At 47.8% G+C, this 14,683-nt stretch overlaps 1 protein-coding gene across 1 annotated transcript in view; it reads left to right on the top strand.

Moving 5' to 3' along the window:
* The window catches only part of LOC149330805 (ubiquitin-like modifier-activating enzyme 1), a 67,671-nt gene that overhangs the window by 16,918 nt on the left and 36,070 nt on the right, over nucleotides 1-14,683 (top strand). Inside the window, exon 8 of the mRNA XM_089561478.1 lies at nucleotides 4,542-4,639. Coding sequence (XP_089417604.1) covers nucleotides 4,542-4,639 — 98 coding nt within the window. The remainder of the gene's footprint in view (nucleotides 1-4,541; nucleotides 4,640-14,683) is intronic.

Raw genomic sequence — 14,683 nt, 5'->3', positions numbered from 1 at the left:
AACAAAAAAGACAGAGAGGGGCATTTCAGAACAGGATTAAACATTTACCCTGCCCCTAAGAAAGTCCAATTCTTTTTGCGACAGGCACAGGGAGGGTGCACTCACACATTGTTCCTTTGCGTTGTGGATTTCGAATGCTTCTACGATTTCCCTGGATATCCTATCCCGTCCTCTGGCAAGAATTGTGCAGCGATTGAAATCTGGGTAACAGGTTTCGTCCGGATCATTACGTTTGCACTTTTTGCAGTGCTTGGCAAGGTGCCCAGAAATTGCAATATTGTCTACATTATTCCTGTGCTCTTGAAGCCTAATGTTGAGGCACCTGCCTGTTTGGCCAATGTATCTCTTCCCACAGGATACGGGCAGAGAGTAGACGACGCCGGTTTTGCAGGGGACGAGTTGTTCCGAATGAGTCTGCCCACACCCACGGGCGATCAGAGGTTTGTTCACCTTCGGGCATAGGGCGGAAAGCTTGTTTGGCGCTGAAAAGACAACGTCAACCCCTGAACGTTTCGCGACCTTTTTGAGGCGGTGGCTGACCTCATGAATGTAGGGCATTACGACCACTCTTCTATTCTCCCTGTTGGACGCCTCCTGCGCGTCATGTCGTCCTTGTTTCTTGGCGACGGACCCGGCCACGGACACCAGAACGTTCAGGGGATATCCGGCGGTTGACAGGCGCTCGACCTGGTTGCTGAAACTATCCTGGAAATGATGTTCACAGGACTTCTGAAGCGCATTTTGAAAGCAAAGTCTTACTATCCCTCTCTTAACGAGTTTTGTATGGGCAGACATAAAAGGCAGAATAGGTTTTTTACCCTTGGGCTGATAGGACCAGCAGGTATGCTGGTTAGAGAAATGCAGTCGCAAGTCCAGAAATCTGATTGAGCATTCATGCGGTGTTTCATGCGTCAAAGCCAGAGGAATACATTGGCCAAACATAGAAAGAATTTCGGATACCATAGGGTTAAATGCTTCGTGGCTGCAATTCAAAAGGACGAGATAGTCCTCCACGTAACGAAAAATTTTTGCTATGCACGTATCAGCGATCCTGTCATTCAACATCCTATCGTATCTAGCAAGGAAGAGTTCGCTTAGGATAGGTGCTACGCAAGAGCCTATGCAGACACCTTGTTTTTGTATATATGCATGTTCACCTGACGTAACATAGGAAGAATTCAGATAAAATTTCACAAGTCGTAGAAAATCACCGATGGACAGGCCTACTTCGTTCTGAAAATTCACGGCTCCGAAGGTGTCGATAGCTTCTTCAATGCAAGACAGCAGTTCTCTGTGCGGTAAAGAATAATATAAATCTTTGATGTCGACCGAGAAGGCGTTTTTAGGTTGCGGTCATGTTTAATACTTAAAAAATCTATAACCTTTCTTGAGCCATCGATCACAAATGGGTCATCGACGGTTAGCAATTTTAGCTTGTCTCTAAGAAAAATCGCGAGAAATTTCTGCCATGAATGGCTACCAAAGAAGACATCAAGGCCTCGCAATCCTGTGCACACGGTGGGTGACGTTCACTTACCGAACTCCGTGAGAAGCCTCCTCAGCCTAGGCCCAAAATTTGTCATAGAACCAAAAAAGTCCGCCGCACAACTTCTCGGGCTCGTGCGGATGGTTGGACAGAAAGCACCCGATAGTGACAAGACCAGGTGCATCTCGGAAGGCGTCGATGTACTCCGCAAGTACCAGCCATTCTCCAAAAAGTTTCCTGTGCGTCAGACCTTCGACTATCTCCGAAACAATGAACTACTTCTGGTCCCTTCTGACAAAGAAGGTGGCTTTACCGTACTATCCGCAGGTGAATTTAGCTCAAGAGACACCAGCGCCCTCGAGACTGCATTCAATAGGAACCACGCCAACCTCTCCAAGGTGAAAAAGCAAGCCGTGGCTTTATGTAAGTCCCTAAAACTGGACAATTTGGCTTGTAAACTTAATACCGCGAGTCGTCTCAGTGGATCTGTGTTTTTTTCCGCTAAAACCCACAAGCCTGGAATACCTTTCCGTGTAATCGCATCTGAAAGAGAGGCATGGCAGAAATTTCTCGCGATTTTTCTTAGAGACAAGCTAAAATTGCTAACCGTCGATGACCCATTTGTGATCGATGGCTCAAAAAAGGTTATAGATTTTTTAAGTATTAAACATGACCGCAACCTAAACGCCTTCTCGGTCGACATCAAAGATTTATATTATTCTTTACCGCACAGAGAACTGCTGTCTTGCATTGAAGAAGCTATCGACACCTTCGGAGCCGTGAATTTTCAGAACGAAGTAGGCCTGTCCATCGGTGATTTTCTACGACTTGTGAAATTTTATCTGAATTCTTCCTATGTTACGTCAGGTGAACATGCATATATACAAAAACAAGGTGTCTGCATAGGCTCTTGCGTAGCACCTATCCTAAGCGAACTCTTCCTTGCTAGATACGATAGGATGTTGAATGACAGGATCGCTGATACGTGCGTAGCAAAAATTTTTCGTTACGTGGAGGGCTATCTCGTCCTTTTGAATTGCAGCCACGAAGCATTTAACCCTATGGTATCCGAAATTCTTTCTATGTTTGGCCAATGTATTCCTCTGGCTTTGACGCATGAAACACCGCATGAATGCTCAATCAGATTTCTGGACTTGCGACTGCATTTCTCTAACCAGCATACCTGCTGGTCCTATCAGCCCAGGGGTAAAAAACCTATTCTGCCTTTTATGTCTGCCCATACAAAACTCGTTAAGAGAGGGATAGTAAGACTTTGCTTTCAAAATGCGCTTCAGAAGTCCTGTGAACATCATTTCCAGGATAGTTTCAGCAACCAGGTCGAGCGCCTGTCAACCGCCGGATATCCCCTGAACGTTCTGGTGTCCGTGGCCGGGTCCGTCGCCAAGAAACAAGGACGACATGACGCGCAGGAGGCGTCCAACAGGGAGAATAGAAGAGTGGTCGTAATGCCCTACATTCATGAGGTCAGCCACCGCCTCAAAAAGGTCGCGAAACGTTCAGGGGTTGACGTTGTCTTTTCAGCGCCAAACAAGCTTTCCGCCCTATGCCCGAAGGTGAACAAACCTCTGATCGCCCGTGGGTGTGGGCAGACTCATTCGGAACAACTCGTCCCCTGCAAAACCGGCGTCGTCTACTCTCTGCCCGTATCCTGTGGGAAGAGATACATTGGCCAAACAGGCAGGTGCCTCAACATTAGGCTTCAAGAGCACAGGAATAATGTAGACAATATTGCAATTTCTGGGCACCTTGCCAAGCACTGCAAAAAGTGCAAACGTAATGATCCGGACGAAACCTGTTACCCAGATTTCAATCGCTGCACAATTCTTGCCAGAGGACGGGATAGGATATCCAGGGAAATCGTAGAAGCATTCGAAATCCACAACGCAAAGGAACAATGTGTGAGTGCACCCTCCCTGTGCCTGTCGCAAAAAGAATTGGACTTTCTTAGGGGCAGGGTAAATGTTTAATCCTGTTCTGAAATGCCCCTCTCTGTCTTTTTTGTTAATCACCTTGCGCCGCGATTTTAGTCCCGTTTTTCACCGTTAGTTTAACGCTGTTTTTTTGCCTTTTGGCTATGCGCATATCCGTTTTCATCGTTTTCATCGCTTTTACTTCCGTCCCGGCCTCTTACACCGTGGTTTTATCGCTTTTTGTCTTTCTTTCGGCTTTTTCACCTTTTTAACGTTTTTACCCTTGGACTTGACTACACTGTTTCGGTGATTGTGCAGGATCGCCTTGGACACACCCCCCTCTTTGTACTTTATATATGTGTCCTGCTTCGAAATAAAATTTCAGTTGTTAGTCAGCGCCCGTGTCTGTGTCTTCTTCCTTCGTGTTTTCGTCCCGTTCCTTGCGCTGTTATTTCATCATAAACTATTTCGTTAGGCCTGTGAATGCACCTTTTAACGCGCTACCGTCAAAAGCCTCTTCGGGGAAAAAGTATGTCGTCATTCATAAAATTCACCCATTGGCTGGAGGTAGGGGACGTCACAGAAACAGATAATTCCCATTGACTGGAGAGAAGTGACGTCAGTAGAGGGTGGTGGTTCACATTGAATAGAGTGAAGTGACGTCATGAGGTCGGAAGTGACATGACTTCCGGTAAAGACATCAGCAGCTTGTAATGTTATCGCATTGCCTACACATATGGTAACTAGGTGTGGGTGTGAATTTTTCTTCTGCATTATGATGCGTGGCACGGCTAACTCTTGTTTCTATAATCATCTTGACAGCACGTCTGCCCACTTGAATATCGCTGGTATACGTATACGTTTTTTTTTAATGAAATGACGAACTTCAGGAACACGTGACTTGCAGTTGACGCTTTCCGACACAACCAAACAAAACAAAAGTCGTCTTGACCGACTTTGAATTAACGTAACGCCACTGTATGCAAAATGCGACTAATTAGCTTCACTGCGTAGCAAGAGATATCGAGCAGGCCAATGACGTGAAGTTTCACGGTGATGTAACGGTTTAAACTGGAACTAATTACTGGTGTATAATTGTATTGCATTTTTGTTACCCGTGGTAGGTCCGTACACGTTCAGCGTGGGGGACACGACGCAGTTCCAGGACGTTGGACATGGCGGCACTGCAACTCAGATCAAGATGCCCAAAGACATCGAATTTGTGAGTTCATATTATCGGCTCGTTCGGAGGCCATTTAGATTCTGGGAACTGCTCTTAACTTTTGCTTTCTTGCACCATACACATCATGCTGAAAGGTTAGTTTTCCGAGATATTAATTTCATGCTGAGCACAGGATCACTGAGACTATTCTCAGCCGCAGTGGTTTGGCTTTGATGGGGTGAAATATTTTTCAGCTTCTACCTATTTATAAGTACATCACCTCCCATGGGGGTATTCTGAAGTGTAGAGGTGAAAATGTAGAATAATATGACACCAAAAACGATCGAAAGAAACCTTGAGCATAAATAATGACTACTAATGACGGCGTTCACAAAACGGTTGGATCAGCAGCAGGTCTTTGAACACGGATGCATAAACTGCTTTAATGAAGGTAACAATTCAAGAAAACTTGTGGACACTCAAAATTCACCCAGAGCCCGCCAACTAAGTCCCATCATAAATTCACGGCTTAAATAAAGTACAAAAATGGAGGGGACACTTATGCCCGTCCTTGAGGATATGACGCGGTAGCTTTAATGCGTTAATGCCCATATATGCGGAACTGGTTATTCGAAACTTTACGGTCACGTGTCCAAGGGCCACCGCAGATCTTTTTGCAGGGGTGCACCCTATGGCCGGGGATGGGGAAGGCGGTAGGTTAGCACCAAAACGGCACTGTTTGTAGCCTAAACCACGCACATGTAACAAAAATTAGAAACAGCAAATTAGAGCTAGGCTTGGAGAACATCCACTGGATTTTATTATGGAAGAAAGCATTAAACTTAAGCAAAATTCGAAAAGTTTGGTTTTGGTTTTATTTAGGTTTAACGTCCCAAAGCAACTCAGGCTATGAGGGACGCCGTAGTGAAGGGCTCCGGAAATTTCGACCACCTGTGGTTCTTTTAACGAGCACTGACATCGCACAGCACACGGGCCTCTAGAATTTCGCCTTCATCGAAATTCAGCCACCACGGCCGGGATCGAACCCGCGTCTTTCTGGACAGCAGCCGAGCACCATAAACACTGAGCCACCACGTAAAATAAAATGAAAAAAAAATTAAACAATGTCCGCATCTGCGAAGTGACAGAAAAAAAAAATTAACGATTTAACTCTTTTGTAAACGCGTTGTATGTTTGATAGCACTTTTCCGCTCCCATGAAGCCCAGTCCGGCTATGAAGAACTGCGTTGCGGAGCTTCGGTGAACGTGTTTTATTGGCCTCTTATAACATATCTTCAATCTCCGAAGATCACACATCTTCACGGTATTTTTTCGTGTCCAAATGTGGATGGCATGCAGGGCTAAATTTTGACCAGCATAACCACTGTTGTGGTGTTCAAAACAGCACACTCGGCGGACGCGCTTGTTGCGACGCGCGTCTATTCTTTCACTCTTTCCTTCTCTCATTTCTTTCAACTCTATCTCGCTCGACTGCTGATGAATTGGTAAATTGGTAAATTGGTTTTTGAGGAAAGGAAATGGCGCAGTATCTGTCTCGCATATCTCGGTGGACACCTGAACCGCGCCGTAAGGGAAGGGAGGAAGGTGGGAGTGAAAGAAGAGAGAGAGAAAGAGGTGCCGTAATTGAGGTCTCCGGAATAACTTCGACCAACTGGGGATCTTTAACGTGCACTGACATCGCACAGCACACGGACGCCTCTTGGTGTGCGATGTCAGTGCACGTTAAAAGAACCCCCGGTGGTCGAAATTATTCCGGAGACCTCCACTACGGCACCTCTTTCCTCCTTTTTTCTCTCACTCCACCCTTATCCCATCCCTTACGGCGCGGTTAGGGTGTCCACCGAGACGTTAGAGAATAACTACCCTTTGCTTTGGCCAAAAATCACTCCTTTACAAACGTACACAAACGGAAGAAGCTGTCCCTATGATGACTAGGGTACTGCCGAGAGAGCCGAATGTTTTGACGATCGGTGTGGTGGTGGTGGTGGTAGTGGTTTATTTTTTAAAAAAAATTCTCTCCCTCTCCCGTAACCGAGAGTAGAGTAAGCATGAAATGTTTACGGGCCTAATGTCATCTCGGTGGACACCCGAACCGCACCGTACAGGAAGGGAGGAACGCCACCACCCGTTCAGCGCGATGCCTTGCCATTTGAACGCAAGGTTTTTTGAGGAAAGGAAATGGCGCAGTAAATCTCTGCCATCTCGGTGGACACCCGAACCGCACCGTAATGGAAGGGAGGAACGCCACCACCCGTTCGGCACGATGCCTTGCCCTTTGAACGCAGCGCTTCTCCCCCGGATCACGTATGACAACGAAGTGTAACGTGGCATTTATGTGCTTTTTGCACGCGTTATTAGAAATCGGAAATTATAATTCCGCGCATTATCAAACCCACAGCTCCACTGATATCTTGATAAACATTGAGAAGGCACTGGCAGCAGTTATTTTTTGTCTCGTTTGGAGACCAACCGGCGCTTGCATGCCGGTCGCGTAGGAGGGCTTAGAGAGTCTCGTTAAATCTCGTTAAGTCTCGTACGGTGCCCGGATGACTGGAATTCAGTGCCCGGATGAGTGGATTTCAGTGCCCGGATGATGGCTCTCGGTCTCGGCGTGACGTCACCATACTGCCGACAACGGGAGCTAAAAGCATTTCATGCTTAAAAAATCAAAAATTCAAGCAAAAGAGTGTTGCCGGCCGCGGCAATTGCTATCTAATATCTTAAGCACCCGAGCTGCAGCCGGCGGAAATGAAAGGGAAAGGGAGAGGATAGTGAGGTGAAGTATAGAGGGGAGCGACAGCAAGAAAGGGCAGGTTGTTGTTGTTGTTGTTGTGACTGAGAGAAGGATGAAGAGGAAATTGCACGGGCCTGCTACTGGCTCGAGCCAAGCCACCACCGCTGCCACGTGCAGATAGAGGAGAGTTAAAAGATCAGAGGAAAGAGAAAAAGTAAAGAAAAGACGCGCGTCGCAGCAACAACTGCGTCCGCCGGAGCGGACGCTGATCAAAAAGAAGCGGCCGAAGCCGCGCTCGCCGAAGCGAGAACAGATACCCCAGTTGAGCTTTTTAGAAAACGCCCGTATAAGCTCAAGCGAAGAGTGCAATTTGTGTTCGCTCAATTCATGGGCATTCTTTCGGTTCCAATGTAGATTTTTTTTTTCAGGTTTTTCTTCTGACAGACCACACTAATGTTAGCAGTAATGGCACGCTGCCTCGGGCAGCGGGATTTTTGCGGCAAAAGCACCATTGGAAAGATTGTGTATACTGGCTCAGAGAGAGAGAGAGAGTGTGCGTGTGTGCGTGCGTGCGCGTGTGCGTGCGTGCGTGCGTGCGTGTGTGTGTGCGTGCGTGCGTGCGTGCGTGTGCGTGCGTGCGTGCGTGCGTTTTGAATGGAAAGTGGGAGCTTCCCTTCTCTGTGCGGGAGCCTGAAGAAAAAAAAGTGGCTTTGGCTCAACCCACCTGAGCCATGACATACGGAGCGAAAGCTCTGTTGAGCATAATTAGACACGGTTTAGCTTTGGTTCATCTTTATTTCTTCAAGACTTCCCATTACCTGCAGAGGCGGTGCCATTACTGATAACAGTAGGGCGGGCTGTCAGAAGCAAAACGTGAATAACAATCTGCATTGACTTCGTAAGAATGCACTTGAACTGAGCGAACATAAATTGCACTGTTCTCCTGAGCATACATGGGCGTTTTCTAATATGACATGGAGACAGTTATCGTCATAGCATCCGGCTCTACCGGCAGTAACTGTGGCCGCGGTACGCACGTATTGAGTAGCTGGTGAAGTGTTTTTTTTTTTTTAGAGGCAAAAGGCGTAGTAACTCTCTCAAGTCTCGGTGGGCACCCGAACCGCACCGTATGAATGCGAAGAGTCTAAGAAGAAATAGTGAAAGCGTAATTTCGACTGTCACCTGGGGATCCACACGGGCACGTTTGCGTTTCAACTCCATCAAAACGCGGCCGCGACGGCCGGGTGCGAACTCGGGACCTCCCGCTCAGTAGCCAACCACTGAGCTACAGCAGAAAAAAACAATGGTTGGGGTTCAATGTGGATTGAACCTAGTTAAACAAGCGAAAGCTCTGTTAAGCATTGTGTCCAGTGTCTGAAATCAAAGGTCAAGGTCAGATACCCAATGATCAGAGTCATATGATCACGTGGTCATATATACTGCCATAGCTTGGGCCATACCACCAGACAGTTAAGTTGGTTTATTAGGGTTTAACTTCCCAAAGCGACTCAGGCCACGAGGAAAGCCGTAGTAAAGGGCTCGTGAAATTTGGATCCCTTGGGGTTCTTTAACGTTCACTGAATTCGCACAGTACACGAGCCCCTTGAATTTCGCCTCCATCGAAATTCGACCGCCGCGGCCGGGATCGAACCCGCATCTTTCGGGTCAGCAGCCGAGTTCCATAACCACTGAGCCACCGCTGCGGCGGAAGTTCGGTTTGACCTTGTGAGGCAATGAAGGTTATCATCTGGTCCACATCGAAATAAGAAGTTAGAGACAATTACAAACAGGCTCTTTCCCAAACCTACATATACTAAACAAAATGCACCCTACGATATACACGAACAAAATATCCCTGGTGCGACGAAAAACCTACTCTATTTCACATCACATGGGCCTGCCAAAACATAGACGTGGTCCCCAATATATATATATATATATAGAGAGAGAGAAAAAAAACTTTATTGTACAAGGAATTCGGGGCACGCCCCAGGGTCCCCGCACGACCCCACTGCACTCAAGTGTTTATGTTCCTAAGGTCCATAACACTGGCAGCCCGGCCGGTTGCGATGGTCTGCACGGCCGGGTCCTCCGAGCGCAGCAGGGTCTCCCAGTCCTCCCAGGTCTTGAGGTTCTCTAGGTCCCGCGGGGGAGGGTCCGGCCCTGGACTAAGGGCAAACGACCACTGATTAGAGGCGTACGACTTCGACAGAGAAGGCTCCTGGGGGTAGAACCAAGACGTCTCTGAAGATGCCCCAAACCGCAGGAATAAGCATTAGTGAAAATAAAGTTTTCCCTTCCCTTCTAGACCAAAGTAGAGCTCTGGCTCCAAAACCGAAAATTGGTTTTGAGGAAAGTAAATGACGCAGTAACTGTCTCACATATCTCGGTGGACACCCGAACCGCGCCGTAAGGAAAAGGATAAAGAACAGAGTGAAAGGAAGAGGCGACAGAGTGGAGGTCTCCGGAATAATTTCGACCACCTTGTCATGGTCCGGGTATGCTGCGGCGTCAACATAACTTTCGGGGAATTGGAGGCGTCGGCTTAGGTCGGATACTTGCGCTTGTTGTCTGCCTGTGTGAACATCTTTAACAATGTTTCGAAGCGGAGCCACGCTGATAGATTTCCTGTGCTGTTTTAGAGCGCAGCTCTTTGGTGCTCGTTTCTGCGTTTCGCGGCGTCGCCGTCGCCGTTGTCCGTTGTAACCAGCAGTGGGCACCTCACTCGCGCTTTAAGCTGCGAAACCAATGGAGCAGGAGCTTGGAAAAAAAAATTCAGGAGGCACTTTGGCTCTCTAAAGTGTTGCAAGGCGAAAGCGTTTCCGTTTTTATTTTTTGTTTCATATTCCTTTTTATTTTTGCTTCTTTTCTTGTTTTTATTCTTTTTATTTTCATAACCTATTGTTTTTATTTTTGCTTATTTCTTATTTTTATTTTCTTGACTTTATTCCTTTTATTTTATTTATGAAGCCTATGCATTCACTAGATGCGCCTTTATTCATACTGAAACCTTGAGCTTTCGTGGCGGAGTGTTAGCGTCTCCTCTTGAAATGCCAAAGGCCCTGGTTTGATTCCCACCCTCGGCGCACTTTCTTTTTAAGCAGCGACGCCGAAAGGCAGACAAATCTGCCGACGCGTCTGTCGACACGGCTGCCGATGCGTCTGTCGACACTCCTGCCGACGAGTCTGTCGACACTCCTGCCGACGCGCCTGTCGACACTCCTGCCGACGCGTCTGCTGACATTATGAGGCATTAAAGGCTTTCGCCTTAAAAATTGGCAGTGGCTTAGCTCTGCTATGCCAGGATATATGTAGCGTGACGTGAAGGCGAGATGTCCACATCTCGGTGGACCCCTGAACCAAAGGGAAGGCGCATAACTGTCCTCGGAACAGTGGACATCTCAACCACCGTGCTTTAAGCTGTGGCGGTAGTGACTGGTGTGCGCTGCATGTGACGGCATTGACAACGTTGTGCCAGAAACGCGGCGCTGAAGCCACAGGCCGTCGGCGTTCGTTGGGTTGATTGGCGTTGGCGTTGGCAACGTTTTACACGCCGATCATTTTAAGGAAAGGAACTGCGCATAATGGCTCCTTGGGTCAGTGGACGCCTGAATCGTGCTTTTAGGTAGGTGATGAGAGGGAGAGATGTGAGCTGCACTGTAAAGGAAGGGATAAAAGTTGGAGTGAAAGAAAAAAGAGCGCACCTGCACTTTTCGCAAACAATGCTAAACTGCCAGCCATTTTTTTTAAAATACCACCTTCCCTTTATTGCTCTCAGTCAGTATAATCTACCTTCCCTCGCTGTTTTCGCGGTGAAATTCTCCTTACCTTCACGTGCATGGTGTTGCTGATAGCAGTAGTGCGTATTGAGGGAATCGAAGCGTGAGGAAAATATCTACACAGGCTCTGAAAGTATAGACGTGAACTGAGCGAAATAAAGCTCCAATCTTTGCTTGAACTCTTATGGGCGTTCTCTAATGTGGCATGAGAGACCGGTCGCAGAATTAGACGGTTTCTACGGTAGTCTGTTGTACGTTGGCAGGTGCTTTATTGCTGCGATGTAAGTGGCTGTCCTGAAAGTTTCCTAAAATGCATGCCTTTGATTCCTTTTATGTAATCCGCTGTCCTCGATTTTCAACTTGTCTAGCGCGAAAGTTCATGTATCTGTCTGGTTTGTGGTGGTTTAGCCTTCTTGCTCGACTCTATCCAACACACCCCACCAATGGAAGACAGGTTTCGCATCCCAGAACTGTGGAGACGTGCCCTCCACGTGTGGCCTCTTCCAGCAAACTTGTCACACGAAGACCATAATGGTCGGCGCCTGGCACGAGCGGAAGCGCTAGCCCATATTATGGCAACAAAACAGGTGTATACTACATGGACGCCTCCGGTCCTGACCACGGGGGATGGTACACGGTCGCGGTGGTTCGCAACAGCAACAGTTAACGGCCTTACCTTCAGAGCCCGCAGTGCAACACAAGCAGAAGGGCTCGCGATTGCTCTCGCGGCCTCATATTCCGATTCAAAATACATAATAACCGACTCGCGAGGGGCCTGTCGGAACGTCGAACAAGGCTGCACTCCCTTCCTAGCCTATCGAATCTACCAAAATTGCATATGGGATACGGACCCCGCACACCGTTACCTTATATGGGCCCCTGCTCATCAGGGGTTGATAGGAAACGAGGCAGCAGACGCAGCAGACGCAGCCGCCCGCGCGCTCTCTCACCGGGCTGTTTTCTCCTCCCCACCCGATCAGGTACCCGATTTTAAGGCGAAAGCCTTTAATGCCTCATACTGTCGTTAGCAGACGCGTCGGCAGCCGTGTCGACAGACGCGTCGGCAGGAGTGTCGACAGACGCGTCGGCAGCCGTGTCGACAGACGCGTCGGCAGAAGTGTCGACAGACGCGTCGGCAGATTCCCCCGCCTTTCGGCGTCACTGCTTAAAAGGCTCAAGGTTCCAGCATGAATAAAGGCGCATCTAGTGAATGCATGGGCTTCATAAATAAAATAAAAGGAGTAAAGTCAAGAAAAGGAAAATAAATAAAAATAAGAAAATAAACAAAATAAAAGTAAGACGTTAAAATAAAAATAAAAAACAATAAAATTATGAAAAGGAGCAAAAGAAATAAAAACAAACTATGAAAAATAAAAAAGTAAATAAAAACAAACAGTGGCCAGGAAACGCTCTCCCCTTGCAGCACTTTAGAGAGCCAAAGTGCCCCCTGAATTTTTAATCCTTTCTACACATTCAAAGATATTACAACCTATTATCAAAATTGTCATCGCCTTTACCCTAGCCCATGTAAAGGCCTGAAGAAGGCGGATGAGCGGCTCGTTCTCCGCCTTCTAACCAATACATTGCTGTGCCCAGCAGCGCTAAAACATTTTGACCCCTCCTTTAGCGGCAGCTGCCCACACTGTAGTGCAGTGTCTTCTGACACCTATCACATGGTGTGGGCCTGCCCCTCCAACCCCGCTATTCCCCCCATCCCCAACCCAACCCGGGAGGACTGGGAGGCGACCCAGCTCGGCTGCCACGACTTACAGGCCCAACAAGCCTTAGACGGGCGCGCCCGGGCGGCGGCCACCGCCACTGGGGTCCCATACTAGGGACCTCCACCTAATGCTTCTAAGGCCGGAGCCCTCCACTACGGCGTCTCTCATAGCCTTAGTCGCTTTGGGACGTTAAACCCCATAAAACCAAACCAACCAAACCTAAGGATCGGTCTCTTACGGGCTGATCCAAACACACCTGTCCATTCTTAATAATTGTTTTCACCGCCACCACCCTCACAAAGTGACTCGGGCTATGACGGACGGCATAGTGAACGATTAAGTAAATTTTGACCACCTGGGGTTCTTTAACGGGCACTAACATCGCACAGTGCACAGACGTCTAGAATTTCGCCTGAATCTAAATTCGACCGCCACGGCAGGGATCGAAATTGTGTCTTTCGGGTCAATAAACTTTATAATATATAAACACCTCGTCGTCGCAGAAGTACAAATTCCAACTTTTGCTTCGAAAGCAGCACTACGCTAGTCGCCGAGCCATTTCGCGGAGCTCTGGAAAGGCCAAGCTGCGCATGCGCGAGGAGCGGGTGACGTCACACGGCGCACAGCTGGCGCGCCGGAGCCGCCGCCGCGAGCACTCCATCGCCTCGCCGACAGTCTCTCCCTCTCTTCCTTTCCTCAAATACAATTTTCCTTTTCATTACGGCCCCTCTTTCTCTTTCTTCTCTCACTGATACTTCCTCTCTTCCTGTACGGTGCTGTTCAGGTGTCCAGCGAGGTGACAGAAGTACTTCGCCATTTCCTTTCCTGAAAAAGCATTGCGTTCAAAGGGCAAGCCATCGCGCCGAACGGGTGGTAGCGTTCCGTGGGCTCCCTGGCAGCGCTACAATACGCTGTCGCGTTCCACTCCTAAAGGCGAAGCTTAAGCGTCATTAATTAGCAGTTAATTAGTACTTAGTCACCAATAAGTAATTAACCGTTAATTTGTAACTTCTCATTACTTGATAATTAGTCATTAATTGTGTGTGACGTCATCCAGTGTGTCGTCACCAGTTCCCAGAGGCAAAGTGGTGCGGCAAACGCTTTCGCTTCTACGCGCTTTAGACAGTCAAAATGCCCCTGAATTTTGACTTTGACCTTGGTGTTGCTATGCACATATATGGTCCACTTAGTGGACCACCTTCGACCTGGAATTCTGACCTCCAACTTTGAACTTAACATTTGACCTTGACCTTTGACATTTTATTTTGACCTTGAAAGTTGTCCGCCGACGCACTAAGAAAGCCACGTGGTAATCACGTTGTGTCACGTGATTCAATTCACAGCTGTGATGTCAGGTATATATATATATATATATATATATATATATATATATATATATATATATATATATATATAACCAGAGTTTTGCGCTTGACTTAGATGCTATCGAGGAAGAAGAGCGCGCTGAGGAGCACACGTATAGTGAACTCCATCTTCGAACATTGCGGCAAGCCGCTTCAGACCATCCGGCAGGCATCGCTTGCTTATGTAGGCATCGCTTGCTACGTGAAACGCGGTTAGGCAGAGTTGAGCTGCTGCCTAATTTTATTGCGAAAGCAATACTACTCGCATTTTCAAGCCTTCGCGTGACCCGGCCGCAGTTAGTCTGACCTTTAGCGGAGTGATATTGGGCGACCAACTCGCTCCTTCTGATAGCCCGGCTGCAGTTACGCCGCGCCGCGCACCTGTGGCGCTACTGCCGCTGTGACGTCATACCAGCTGTAGATTATGTTTTCTATCTCTCAGCCCCAAAAACATCAAAAACAAAATATAAAAAAAAATTACCGAA

This window comes from Amblyomma mixtum, chromosome 9, assembly GCF_055824585.1.
Source record: "Amblyomma mixtum isolate Tamu chromosome 9, ASM5582458v1, whole genome shotgun sequence".
In the NCBI taxonomy this organism is placed as follows: Eukaryota; Metazoa; Arthropoda; class Arachnida; order Ixodida; family Ixodidae; genus Amblyomma; species Amblyomma mixtum.
This window is presented reverse-complemented; position numbering and strand designations above follow the sequence as displayed.